The sequence below is a fragment of the Benincasa hispida genome, chromosome 4 (assembly GCF_009727055.1).
Source record: "Benincasa hispida cultivar B227 chromosome 4, ASM972705v1, whole genome shotgun sequence".
In the NCBI taxonomy this organism is placed as follows: Eukaryota; Viridiplantae; Streptophyta; class Magnoliopsida; order Cucurbitales; family Cucurbitaceae; genus Benincasa; species Benincasa hispida.
This window is the reverse complement of record NC_052352.1, coordinates 44,348,308-44,362,348: the sequence shown is the minus strand read 5'-3', so window position 1 is coordinate 44,362,348 and position 14,041 is coordinate 44,348,308. Positions and strand designations below refer to the sequence as shown.

The following is a 14,041-nucleotide window of genomic DNA, read 5'->3' as shown; positions in this document are numbered from 1 at the left end:
GAAAAACACAAAAGAGACGGTTCTTTCCTCTGTATAAAGGTTAAAAAAAGGAGCTCATGGTTATGTCAGCAAAGATATTGACATGATCAACTTCAGTCCATGAGCGACAAAGACAAAGACAACCAACATTACAGCTGCCAAATGACCAATTTCTGATTTTAGAGACAAGCTAATAAGAAATTTTTTTTCTTATTCTCTTCTTCTTTTTTTTTTTTTTTTTTTTTTGTGGGGATGATAACAAAAAAACAAAGAAACAAAATTTTCTTTGACTGCTATAATCTTAATGGATGATTTTATATACACTAAAGATTCAACAGGTCGTAAGGGGGTAGGTAACCCATAAATAAATTGGACAAAATAATTTTGAGAACGAAAGGGTTAGAAGGAAAGAACGTTATAAACAAAGGGCTAAGGATTCTACTTCCTTTTTGTACCATTTCTTGCTCATCTTCAAAATCATCACAAGTATTGTAACTGACATAAAATGGCTTGGAGTAGGACTGGCAGTGGATTGATTCTCCCCTTTGCTATAATTGCTGGGAAGCTATTGACACTGCATCGTCCGCCCTTTGCGATGCCAGTCCCGAAACTGAAGACTTGTCCGAGCTGCGTACATTATATCTCTCATATACCTTCTCACGGTTCTCTGACCACCAATTTTCTGCTTGATGCTCTCCAAATCTTCTCCGGCTGTAAATGCAATTATAATACACATTTTAAGAACAGTGCATTGCAGCTTTCTATACACTACACCTCAGATTCTAACACTGACTATCAGATGAGAAAAACCATGAAATTGACATAGTTTAGAGTCATTTTTCAAGAAAATAATCTGTCGAAGGGTGTCCCTGCCCTACAATTCCCCCACTCCCCCCCTCCCAAAGGAGTATATTAAATCCACAGAAAGGGTAACCTAAGGACAGGAGTAAGCAAACTCCCTCCCAAAGAGGAACTAACACAATGTATTATTGGGCACTGTAATTGTAAATAATTGTAAAAGAGTTGACAAAAATTAGTTTTGATCTATATGTGCACGATCTACATATCATGGAGGCTTCCTTTTTTAAATAATTTTCTAGAGCCCAAATAAAACTCATTTTACAAATAGGGAGCTTCAGCACATGGATTGCATATTCTCACCCAATAATTACATTGGAACTAGTCAAATTTCAAGTCACACCAAAGAGACAAAGATCACTGTATTTCTAGATGCTGAAACCTAAAAAGAAACAAGGAAAAGAAACATCACCTGAAGCGCACACGTTTTAGATCTCGAGTACCATCCCGCAGAGCCACAAGAGTAATATATACACCAGGCTCATATTGTTCAATCCATTCAGCCTCAACTTGAGTAGCATTAACCAGTAGAGACGTTTTGGTTTTAGAATTATTGTCACCATCTTGTAAGGACTCAGACTCCTTGCCAACAGCTGCCACCGATGCACTACTGCTAACTGGCTGAGCACCTCCGCTATTTGGAAGTCTAGAATCTCGACTGTCAATTCTATCTTGTTGAAGAGTACTTCCATTCGTTCCAGAAAGCTCCCTATATGAATGAGTTGTGCCATAGCTTCCTTGCCAAGCAGCAGCTTCAGATGCCGTTGGAGATGCACAGGAGTAGCTGCTAACTGAATCAGATCGTGAATGACGCTCTCCATTCATACTCAAATGGTAGCCGCCATTTGACTCCAAACCATTTGAAAGATGAACTGATCTCATTTTCTCAGCATCATATACTCCAGGTGGCAACCTCTCAGCTATATCTTTAAGCTGGAGCAATTATAGGATATAATCAATTATTAGAACAAGTATTATTTTTAAAACATTTCTCGGGATGTTTAAGCATTGCGGAAGAAAGAAACCCAATAATAACATAGAGAATATTCCTATTAGATTAGAAGCCCATGCCATTTCCTCTTATTTCATTCATTCAATTACAAAAACAGCAACAAGTTAATTCTTTATGAATTAGTATTTTATTCATCAGAGATGACCGCATGCTTTACTGCATGATATTGTCAAAATGATTGTTCATAGTAATTTTAATGCATTCTACTCTTTGAACTCGAACAAAGATCAACGTGAAGGTCCAGAGATAGCCAGGTTTGTAGAATAGGGAAAATATATTAAAAAGAAAATGACCTGAGCAGTTAGTAACTTGATGACTTCTTTAGCTGCTTTAGATTTACCAGATTCCTCAGCAGCCACGGCCATAGCTTCTCGTGTTTTCTTTAAAGATTTCTGAAGCTCCTGTTCCTGGAGTTCACATTTCTGCCTCAGGCTCTCAACCTGGATTATTAGACATCAACAGAAGATCATACTCAGTCAAGAAACCAAATCCACCAAATAGTGCAAAGAACCAGTTCTTGGGGGTGGGGGGGAGGATAATGGCTTACCTGTGAACGCAGTTTAAGCACTTCATGATTCAAAAGATCATTTGTTTTCTTCAAACTATCGGTTATACTTTTGGAAAAGGAAAGTCCAGATGCTGTAGGAACAGGAGTGGCAGATCGAGGAGGGCTTGGTTTCCTGGAGAAAGGTGACACGGATCTAGAACTTACTCCAGAAGCAGTGAGGACCGGTTTGGGAGCTGTCCGTCGCAGATCAACAGCAGTTGATAATACAACATCTCTAAGCTGCAATAATGAAGGTGCTTGAGAGGATCGGACAAGGGAGAAGGTATCAGCCTTCTTTCCTTGTTTAGCCGCTTTGTTGTCTAATTGCTTTATCAAATCCAAGTTGGAAGGAACTGACTTCGATATTTTCATATCAGTCTTATCAATCCTATCCTTATTCTCACCTGAGAGGCGAGGCATGGCATTTTTCCTATTATTATTAATAGCTTCTGCTGCCTTAATCAGTTTTGCATAACATGAATCACATACACGATATAGTTTGCCGGGATTAGGCGCAAGTGCTGCTCTTAATGCTTTTCTTGAACTGCAAGAGTGGCAGTGCACAAGTCCACAATTATAGCAGTTGTGTCTCTTCCGTGTAAACCCAAATGCCTGTCTGCAAGCAGAGCACTGTGACTGCTCAGCACTAGAAACCCATTTGTGAAGACAAATGGCAGCTGTGTAATTTGAACCACATGCTATATATTTCACATGCCTGTCCTTCAAAGCTTCTACCAAAGTTGGTGTCTTCCGATCTTCAACATCACCATGGCCCAATCTCCCATTCGCACCCTTTCCCCATGTATAAACTTCATTTTTCGACGTTAATACCACCACATGATATGCACCACATGAAACTTCTTCAACAGATTCCCCAAAAAGCTTATCCTCTACCAAGCAAGGTATCTTTCCATCTGCACTGGGATTCCCAAGTTGTCCATAAACAGTACTTCCCATTGAGAAAACTTGCCCTGAAGTGGTCAAACCAACGGTAATGCTGTGACCACAAGCAACTTTGTGAAAATCATAATCGATTAGTGCCGGCACACATGTGGGTTTAAGCCTGGGCTCCTTATCTCCATGCCCCAGACGATTTTTATCTCCATCACCCCACGTAAATATTTTACCCAATGAAATGCTCGAACTAGATTGTGTCCCAATAACTTCAACTACAGCAGCAGTATGCCACACCCCACATGCAACAGCAATTGTCCTCAGGCCTGATAAAGATTCCACTTCTTTTGGATATGAAATATTTTCTCTGTCACCGTGGCCCAGTGCACCAAATGTTCCATCACCAAATGTAAAAAGCTGACCCATCATCGTTATCAGAGCTGTATGCCATGGACCACATGTAACTGAAGTAACTTGACATCCTTCAAGCGGACCAGAGACTCTCTTGGGTATCCAGTGGCTGACATCACTGCCATGACCAAGAAGCCCTGCATTGTGGGTACCATCACCCCATGTATAAAGTTCCCCAGTTATTGTAACAGCACATGTATGGAACTCCCCACAAGCAACAAAATCAATACTACTAGCTGCCAAGGATTCAACCATACGAGGTTGAATTACATCCTTCACCACACCATGGCCAAGGCGGCCTCCAGATTCCTCACCCCACGTAAAAACTTCCCCTTGCCTTGTCACTAAGGCAGCATGCCTAACCCCACAGGCAATATGATGTATGTCTAAAACAATGTTAGACTCCAAAGGTCTGGGCAGAAGCACATCTGTCCTCAAGGTCACGTAACTACTATTTTTTTCGGCCCCAATCTTCACAATATTGTCACCAACAATCTCGCCCCATATGTATACATCACCTAGAGCATCACAATCATCGGGTGCAGACCCATGACTAGAGGTGCTGGGAGCACTTGAAACACTAACTCGCATAACATCAGAACTAGATCCCTTTACTTGCATATTTGTTTGGTTTAGTGATGCATGAACTCTTTCAGACTTTGCAATGTAATTTTCAGGTTGAGAAGTCTTCAGAGATATATTTGCGTTGAAACTGACAAAAACTTCTGGAGAGCTATTGTCTCTATTCACGCTGTGCGAACTGTCACTTGGACTATTTGAAGTCAATTCACAACTTTCCTGAAATGACATCAGCAAACCATATATTAAAATGGAGATCCAAGCTACATGCAATATAATATTATGCAATACCGCTTATAAAGGATAGTGTGTATTATAGAGGAGCCAATAAATGAATGATTTAAAACTGGAAGTTTATTAAAACCAACAATTAAAATTAAAATTACAGGGAATGAACTTTTAGAGTTGTGCATCATGGTATCAGGACTATTACATCAGTCTCAGTAAATTAAGAAGAAAAAGGGAATGCAAGCGCAGACTGCACAGAGTCACTATTTAGTTCCAATGTCCCAGTTTCTGTTGTTGTCTTGTCTCAATGCCTCTTCTCTACACTTTTGCTTCTTCAGAAATCTTAGGTTATTCTCACCATACATGGGCAGTAGTGGCGGAATAATCTTCATTCTCTTGAAGCTGCATCTCCATTTTAATTGAATTTATCTTGCACTGATCGGTTACAAATTTGAACTTAAGCAATGACCCACTCAAGGCCAAGGAAGCTGGCAAAGAATTGGCCATATTCACTGAAGATTTTTGGAGAATATTGGTTTTTCTTCATTTTCAAAAGGACCCATTTGGTCTTGGCCTAAATTTGGATCCATAGGTGTTTCAGCGGGTCTACACCCCAGAATTCCAATCTCCTTTAGCAAGTCAAGGATATATTTTCGTTGAGAGATGACAATGCCATCTTTAGATCTCGCCACCTCCATTCCTAAAAATATCTCAAACTTCCCAAGTCTTTAATTTCAAATACAGTTGCAAGCATCTTTTTCAAATTAAGGATCTCCCATAGATCATTTCCAATGATGATGATGTCATCTACATATACAATCAGGATGGCAAGTTTTGTTATTTGCAGATTTCACAAATAGAGTATGATCAGCTTGACATTGATGATAACCACTTTTAACCATAACTTTGGCAAATCTATCAAACCAAGCACAAGGAGACTGATTTAATTCATATAAAGACTTTCTCAACTTGCATACCAAGCCTTTGTTAGACTCATTTTCCATTCTAGGAGGAATTTGCATATAAACTTCTTCTTCGAGATCACCATTCAAAAAGGCATTTTTGACAGCAAGTTGATGAAGGGACCAATCTTGATTTACTGCTAAAGATAAAAGGACACGAACAGTAAACAATTTAACAACAAAAGCAAAAGTTTCCTGATAATTGATACCTATGATTGAGTGAAGTCTTTAGTCACAAGTCTTGCTTTGAATCTTTCAACACTGTCATCTGACTTGTATTTAACTGTGAAAATCCATTTGTAGCCAACAGGGTTCTTTCCAGGAGGAAGTTTTGTGAGGGTCCACGTTTCATTACTTTCAAGAGCTTTAATTTCCTCACTTGCAGCCTTTTTCCACTTAGGATCCTTAAATGCATCTTGGATATTATGTGGAATTTGAATATTGTCCAACTAAGTTATGAAGGCTTTATATGACAAATTTAATTTTCCATATGCCACATATGTTTCAATTGGATGGCTAATACAACTTCCAACACCTTTCCGTTGAGCAATTGGTAGTGATGTGTCATCAATCAAAGGCACCATAAAAGTGATGTTCTCATAAGAGGAATTCAAAGAAGATGTGTCGGGTTCAGGTAGTGGACATTCAGAGTCTTGTAAGGTAGCCCCTTTTCGTCTCGAGTAAACAATAGGAGTTCGACTTTGTGAGACTAAAGGTTTAGATTCAGAATCTCGTGAGACTTCAAGTTCAAAAATAATAGGTGGGACTGACACGAGATTAGGTAGCTCATTTAGAGAAGGAACTAAAACTTCGGATATGATGTGAGTAGGAGGTATGGGACAAGCAGACTGAACTTCCCATGGTTCAAATTCTCGCACATTCTCCCCCTGAATTTGAGACTTGGTGAAAAAAGGTTGGTTTTCAAAGAAGGTAACATCCATTGAAGTGTATATTTTTCTAGTAATTGGGGAATAACATTTGTACCTCTTTTGATGCAATGAATAACCTAGAAAAATGCACTTAATGGATTTTGGATCAAGTTTAGATGGATGAGGAGAATGATCGTGAACAAAAGAGGAACATCTAATAACCCAAAAGGGAAACTGCAAAGAAAAGTTTTGTAGTTGGGAATGAATTTGGAGGAAGACATCTCGAGGAGATTGGAATTTGAGGACTCAACTAGACATTCGATTTATGAGAAAAGTTGCAGTAAGAATGGCTTCTCCTCAAAATAGATTAGGAACATTACTAGCAATCATAAGAGGACGAGCGACCTCAAGAAGGTGTCTATTTTTCCTTTCAGCAATCCTAATTTGTTAAAGAGTGTCCACACATGAACTAATGTGAACTATACCATGAGATGAAAGAAAAGACCCAAGAGTTGAATTGAAATAGTCACGAGCATTATATGTTCTAAGGACTTGAATATTACTTTGAAACTAAGTGGAGATCATAGAGTGAAAGGATTGATAAATACTGGATGTTTCGGATTTGTCCTTCATAAGATATGTCCATGTCAGTCTAGTGTAGTCATCAATAAAAGTTATGAACCAACGTACTCCATATATATTTTACTCTAGAGGGCCCCCAAACATCACTGTGGATCAATGCAAAAGGTTTTGAAGATTTGTAGGGCACATTGGATGAGGATCTCTGGTATATTTGGAGAGTTGACAAACTTCACACTGAAAGTGACTCGGTTTTTTATTAATGAACAGATGAGGAAACAACCTTTCAAGATACAAAAAAATTGGGTGACTGAGGCGAAAGTGCCATAACATGACTTGATTTTCACTAGACAAAGACATAGAACAAGAACATGACTCGGGAATGAAACTAACAGAATTAGAAGAAGACTCATACATGGGGTTGAAAGACAAACTTGGATGATCTTTTCCTTGAAAAAGATAGGGGCCACCTTGCTATTTAGTAATGTCAATCACCTTTCCTGAACCCAACTCTTGAAATTCACACAAATTCGAATAAAATTTAGACATACAATTCACGTCACTCGTAAGTTTGCTTATGGACATCAAATTACAGCTCAATTTAGGAATATAAAGAACATTGGAGAGTAGAAGATCATTTGATAATTTTATCAACCCTATTCATGTAACCTCAGAGAGAGACCCATTTGCTATTCAGATATAGGAATGGCCAGGGTGTGATTTAAAATGATGGAAAATACCGATGTCATCGATCATGTGATCTGACGCTCCATAATCCACAATCCATAATTTTTGTTTATTGTGTTGTACAGAGAAGCAAGGCAAGACAATGTCCTGATGAGCAAAATTTATAGATGACGTAACTGTCTGCTTTGACATGATGTAAGAGACTGATTAACTTATATTGAGCGACTCAACTAATGAGATTGAACAAACAAATGGTACACATGAACGGTGCAATATCACCACGAGCTGACTTGAAATCGAATCTGATTGAACCGGTTTGACTAAACCGACCTGACTAAACCGGTTTGGTTGGACCGGCCTAACTGAATCGGTCTGGTTGAAGGCTGAAACCTTGTTTGTTAATCGGAGGTAGAAGCAATCTTAACACGGCGGATATAACGAACTGAATCCCAACAGTGGATGTGTGATCTGAGCTGAAAACGACCGGTTGACCTGAAGAGGAGAGACCTAACGACAGACATGAGATCTGATGTAAGGAGGCCGCGGATTTGGGCAAAGACCAACCCCCGAATGACTGATTTGATTCCACGAATCGTAGGCTTCCGATCGTCGTCTGTGGTGGATTACCAGCGTATAGCGATGTCGTCGATGGGATCGAGACGAATATGAGCGGAAAACGACGCCAGACATGTCGAATTGGGTGCATGGATCTAACGTCAGATCTGGATTTCCCAAGGTGGCGGCAGATCTAATGACAACGGCTAGGGTTTGTGCAACGATGGCGGCGAAGATCTGAGGCGACGACAACGACGACAATAGCGGTTGGACTAGGGTTAATGTTTTATTTTAGCTCTGGTACCATGAAGATTTTTGGAAAATATTGGTTTTTCTTCATTTTCAAAAGGACCCATTAATGGATAATTATAATACAAGAGAAATTCCAACTAAGGAAATTAATCAAAAAAAGAAAGTACAAAAAATAATAATTAAGACAAATATATACTAAACACGAGTCTACATTCACAACTATCAACAAGAAGTGCAGATTATTTGATCTGCAGTGCTCTAAAGTGTTAAGTTCTTAAAGAATAATGTTCATTTTTTGTTTTCAAAAAAGAAAAAACACAGACATCGAGCAAACAAGAAAATTAGCAAAGCAATCTAGGAAATAATAAAGCAAATACAATAATCTATAAAAGGCTTTCAAGCAAAAGAGTTTACATCAAGATAGAGGCCTCCATCACTCCAGCCATCAATTTTGGAACGCCCACCTTGACCAGATGCTATTAAAGCTTTCAGGCCTGAAATCCAAGCCTCTGCCTCAACTTTATCCTTACAAATCTAAGGAGCAAGAACACATCACCATTAGCATCAAATCAAAAGACCAGTAAAAGATAATAGCTTTTAAAATACAAATAGTGCAAAAATGTTCATCATCAACCAGATCAAGGGATCGCTTCCCGTTGTTGTATATAAGAGAGAATGATAAGTAATCCTTTTCTGGACGAAGATATCGTTCGAAGACAGCCTATAGGAATTCAAGGTAATAGTAACATAAATATCAAAGAAAGAATTAAGTAATAATGTGTGCTAATAGCATAAAGTAGGAAAATAATTACTACAGCTGCGCATTTAGAGTGATAACCAATAAATTAATATCTTACAGTTCTTTGTCCAGGTATAATTTGTGAGATTGAAGCTAACTTCAAACTTCTTTCACCCTTACTTGAAATCCAGATCAAGGAAGATTCATCCTAAACAGAGGAAGAAAAATCAATAGTAATAACTCGAGGAATTCTATCAAGCCACTAAGCTGAAAAAACTGTAACTGTACAGACTTGACAACTTTAAATCTAATCTCTTCCTTGCTCCAGACTCCAATATTAAACTTCCCATAGAAGAGATATGTTACCATACATTCCTTATTTACGACGTGTCATTTACAAAACAAATAAAGCTCCTTTCGTACCATTGTGCACCAAGCCAATAACAACATAGTTTTCACAATGTTGGACCTACCTTGCAAGATAATTCCAGCACAAGGTGACAACACCACAAAAGCACATCAAATTTTAGTGTTTCTTTTAATGTTATTGTATGGGTACCTACATTTATGCTCATGAGTGTATACAATTTAGTTCACAAGAATTTAAATGGCGTCATAAGTTATGCAATTTAGTTGACAACCGACTTGTCCATATGTGCATCCACATGAAGTCAAGATCATTAAGATTCTTTTCTTTTCTCCTTCAGCCTCTCATACAGAATCCAAAGAACATAATGTATACCAAACACGCAGATTATTATCATACTAGGTTGCAAGATTTCATCAAAATGCATTGCAGCCAAAAGTTGCTGTAACAACTCACTTTCTTGAAGATAATGAACTACCTATTTAAAATCATGATCCCAGTTACATAATAACTTTCTTGTAAATAGAAAGTCAGTAAACAATCAACCTAAGCATAACTCAACAAGTTGAGAAGATATATATAAGGTTTTTGACAAAAAAAATTATAACATAATTTTCACATATGAAAGATATGAGAAAGTGATGGGCTCCAAGTATTATAAAAGGAGCTCATGTTTTGGTTTTAAATCGTCCCAATTAAAATGATTTAAACTTCGTGTACTAACTCTAGTTAAATTTCCTTATTGTAGTCTCTTCTTTGAGAGTGGAAAAATGGTACAAATGTACAAAGCTCTAGGAGAGTTTTTCATGTAATTGGGATCGGGAAAGGAATTTTGCATGATTGTAATAATTTTTCACATAGTTGAATTTCTTTATAGTGGGTCATGGTTTTTCTCTGTTTTAGAGTTCTATACATAAATTCTTACGTTCTTATTTTTATTATTTTCTTTGTTTATTCTTATGTTTTAAGTGGGAGGCATTTTTTCAACTACATATACTACCCTCAACCAAAATATTAGAGGTTCAAATTTCTACTTCTACATCTCATTGAACTAAAAAGAAAAAAGATGCCACTAAATTGAATAACATTTCATTCAATATGGAGTGAAAACAATGATTGAAACGAATATAGAAATTTGAGTTACCAGGTTCTTAAACTTGTGAAATGAAGAATGATATGCATTAGATCACTAATAGTATTAGAATTTCCCGACATCACATTTTGATCAAGCTTAATTTCTCAACTAATCCGTGAACTACCACTGCCGGCAAAACATAAAAATGAATCATGTTCTTCGACTCTATCCTAGTATTTAAATCACAAAAAAATTGATCCCTAGTTTCTTGCAAGAAAATTATCAAGTTTTATCAATTGAATAAGTCACTATAGCAGCAACGAAAAAGAATTGCAAAGAGAGATTGGCAAATATTACCACAGATTTTTCATCGATAATAATTAGCTAATTTGGTAACTGCCAGAACAGAAAAGAAAAATGTCTAAGGGATATAAAATTTTTATAAGACTAAGTGAAATCATTATTGGAACCAAACTCACACTAGAAAGCCTAAATGGACAGAACTTCGGCTTTCCTTTACGACCATATTTTAGTAGTTGAGCACCCTTCTTCAATGCAATTAATGCCTGCAAGATGATATCAACCTTGTGAAACTACCACAAAGAGGAAAATCAAATTATAAGAAAATGTGGATATTGGACAATGGCAGAGCAAGAAATTAGAAGTTGCAGGATTTTGGTTTCAGCTTCACAATGGGGTTGAAGAAGTAAAAAAATGGAAATATTGGAGACGAAAAAGGAAAAGAAAGCAAAAGTACCATAACTCCCTTAGCCTACAGCATTAAGTGCTCAAAAATCACATGACCATCCATCAAAGATCAGTTTTAAAAAAGGCAGAAATTCTATAACAGATTGTTTAACAAAAATAACATTGCCAGTCAATCTTTGAAAAACTCAGGAGCATAACTTGATTCACTTCAGAAATTTACTAATAGTCAGTTATGAGTATTGGCATCCAGGTGACTCTTACAGCTTTACAAACTCAAAAGTGGCCATGGCTAATCAGCATATGTTCAGTTACCAAGATTAGCTGTTAAATCCATTACATTATTCTGTTTTGAATTGTTTATAACTTAACTTCTAACAATTTTATATATCACGCCAGTGTACTTACTAAAATGAGGCACGAGGAGTTCAAAAGTTCAGAGCTAGATTAAATACAAAGCTGAAGAAGTACTCCCACAGTCATCAGTGGGCAATTGTAGAAGGAAGCAAGTCATTTTGTTATACAATTAAGGGAATGTTAAATATCTGAGCAGCAAGAAAGAAATTACAATTAGTTCGCACTCTTCATTCTCATCCCAAAGTAGGGAAAAAAAACTTAAACATAATAGACCCAGCTAACAATCTCTCAATTGTATAAGAAAAATAAATCTCCAAATAACTCTTCCCAATGAAATATCTGACTAGTGTAGGGTATTGTATCTTTTGAAAGAAAAAAAATGTTGATAAACATTCCCAATGTTTTTAATTTAATGAAAACATAAAGCAATATAACATCCCTAAATTGCATGTATTTTCCCCTCGCTATTTTGTCGAAGTCAAGTCTGTAAACTTAATATAGGAATTGAACATGGAACAAGATTGGATTCGAAATAGTTCTCTTTATTGCCTCTAAGTTGGTCGGAAAAGTTCAATTTCAAAGTAATTCAATCAGCCCGTCAATATGTTCAGAATGTCCCTAAGAACACAGACCTACGATTTCGTATATCTAACAGATTTTAGTCAATGTAGAGAGAGATGAAGAGCGCAAATGAAATCGTGTAGTACAGAGAAAATATCACGAATTCCTTTCTCTTCCACGATTCGATTATGACCAAGAACATCCCAACAATTCCGAAAATTCAGATAATGACGTTGGAAAAATAAATAGATGAAGTTTGGGATAAAAAGAAGAAATCCAACGCAAGAAAATCGGGACCCAAAAAAAATAAAGCTCGGACTGAAGATAAAACGCGCAAACAGAGAGGAATAAGAAGACCTGCTCGATATCACGGTCGGCATTTGCATAGCTAAAAGGATCTGCCATTCCATGTGAAAAATTCACCAAAACGCCACCACCCGCTCTGATCACTCCGCCGCTCTCCGGTCATCCTATACGGCGACTAAATCTTCCGTACACTAACATCAACGGTCACATCAGGCCCACCGCAGAGCTTCCTCTCTCTCTTTCTCTAAAACTCACTAATGACAAACAAAAACAAAATTTCACAGCTCTCTCCCCCTCGTCCTTCTCCAAAAGCCTTGTAGATCTGTCACTCCTTCGAAGGCAAAGTCCTAGAAACTCCATTCGAAACACTGAATCAAAAACATCCTCATAGCCTCGGCTTAAACTCTTAGAATGAGAAACAAAAACTGAAATATAGCCTCCAAAGCAGTTTCTCAGCAAGCAAAGATGGCTTCGCGGCAATGAAACCGCTTCCGACGGCGAAAAACTCAAGTCCTCAGACCGCCGGTGACGGAACAAAGCCAGAACCGGACGGAGGAGACAAGGAGCCTAGAGAGAGGGAAAAAAAAAGACGTAGTCGGAAGGAAGTCTGTAAAAGTACAGAGTCAAAGACGGGAAAAAGAAGAAACCAAAAAAATAAAATAAATAAATAAAAGGAAACTTATATTAAAATTAATAATTAAATAAATAAAATAGCAATTTTCTTAAACACCATATTTACCGGATAGTGAAGGAGGAAAGTACCTGCCAAGAGAATCCAATTTTAAATCCATATATTCTAATTTTAAAAAATCTCTCAAATTTTATTCCGTATTTACAAAATTCAAAATTAATTTTCAATATTTAGGATTTAACAAAAAGTAAATCAAATATGTATATTCTAATGGAGTTGACTATACATTTGAATTGTATGACTTTCAGGTTACTTACATTTATGTTTATATCTTTCATAAACATTTGTATTTATCATATTATTTTAATTTTTTTTAATTAATGAGAAATTGATATCATGAAACCAACTGACACATTTGCAACAAAACAAATTCATAATTAAAGTTGTCTATAAAAATCATAATTAAAGTAATGATTTTTGCATTAGATTGGTTTTATAATTTATGGTGGATTATAGTCTATTGCTATTAGAATAAATTTATATTTTTCTTTAGAAGAAAATATAACAAACACATATATATATACACCAAGAATGTCGGTATTTCAATTTTATGCATATATAAAATATCAAGATAGATATTTTTATATAAAAAATTAAAATTTATGTTGATTTTATTTTAAAATTAAATTATAGATTTGTTGTTAGGATCAAATTTATAGATGATGTTTTTTTATATTTTAGGGATATTTATAAAAGATATAAAAAACATCGAGTGATATTTAATTAATGTAAAACTTCTTGGTTATTATTATTATTTTCTTTAAACAAAATACCTCGATTATGAGAATATTATTATTATTATTATTATTATTATTATTAATTTAATTT

At 36.4% G+C, this 14,041-nt stretch overlaps 1 protein-coding gene across 1 annotated transcript; it reads right to left on the bottom strand.

Moving 5' to 3' along the window:
- Positions 1-200: 200 nt before the first annotated feature.
- LOC120076859 (PH, RCC1 and FYVE domains-containing protein 1) lies at positions 201-13,154 on the bottom strand. Its single transcript, XM_039030807.1, has 9 exons — positions 12,574-13,154; positions 11,073-11,159; positions 9,270-9,359; positions 9,047-9,133; positions 8,827-8,946; positions 2,397-4,499; positions 2,143-2,289; positions 1,250-1,770; positions 201-690 (listed from the first exon to the last, which is right to left on the bottom strand). Exons 1-9 carry the CDS (start codon positions 12,619-12,621, stop codon positions 528-530), a joined length of 3,366 nt encoding a protein of 1,121 aa, XP_038886735.1. The 5' UTR covers positions 12,622-13,154; the 3' UTR covers positions 201-527.
- Between the last annotated feature and the right edge of the window lie 887 nt (positions 13,155-14,041).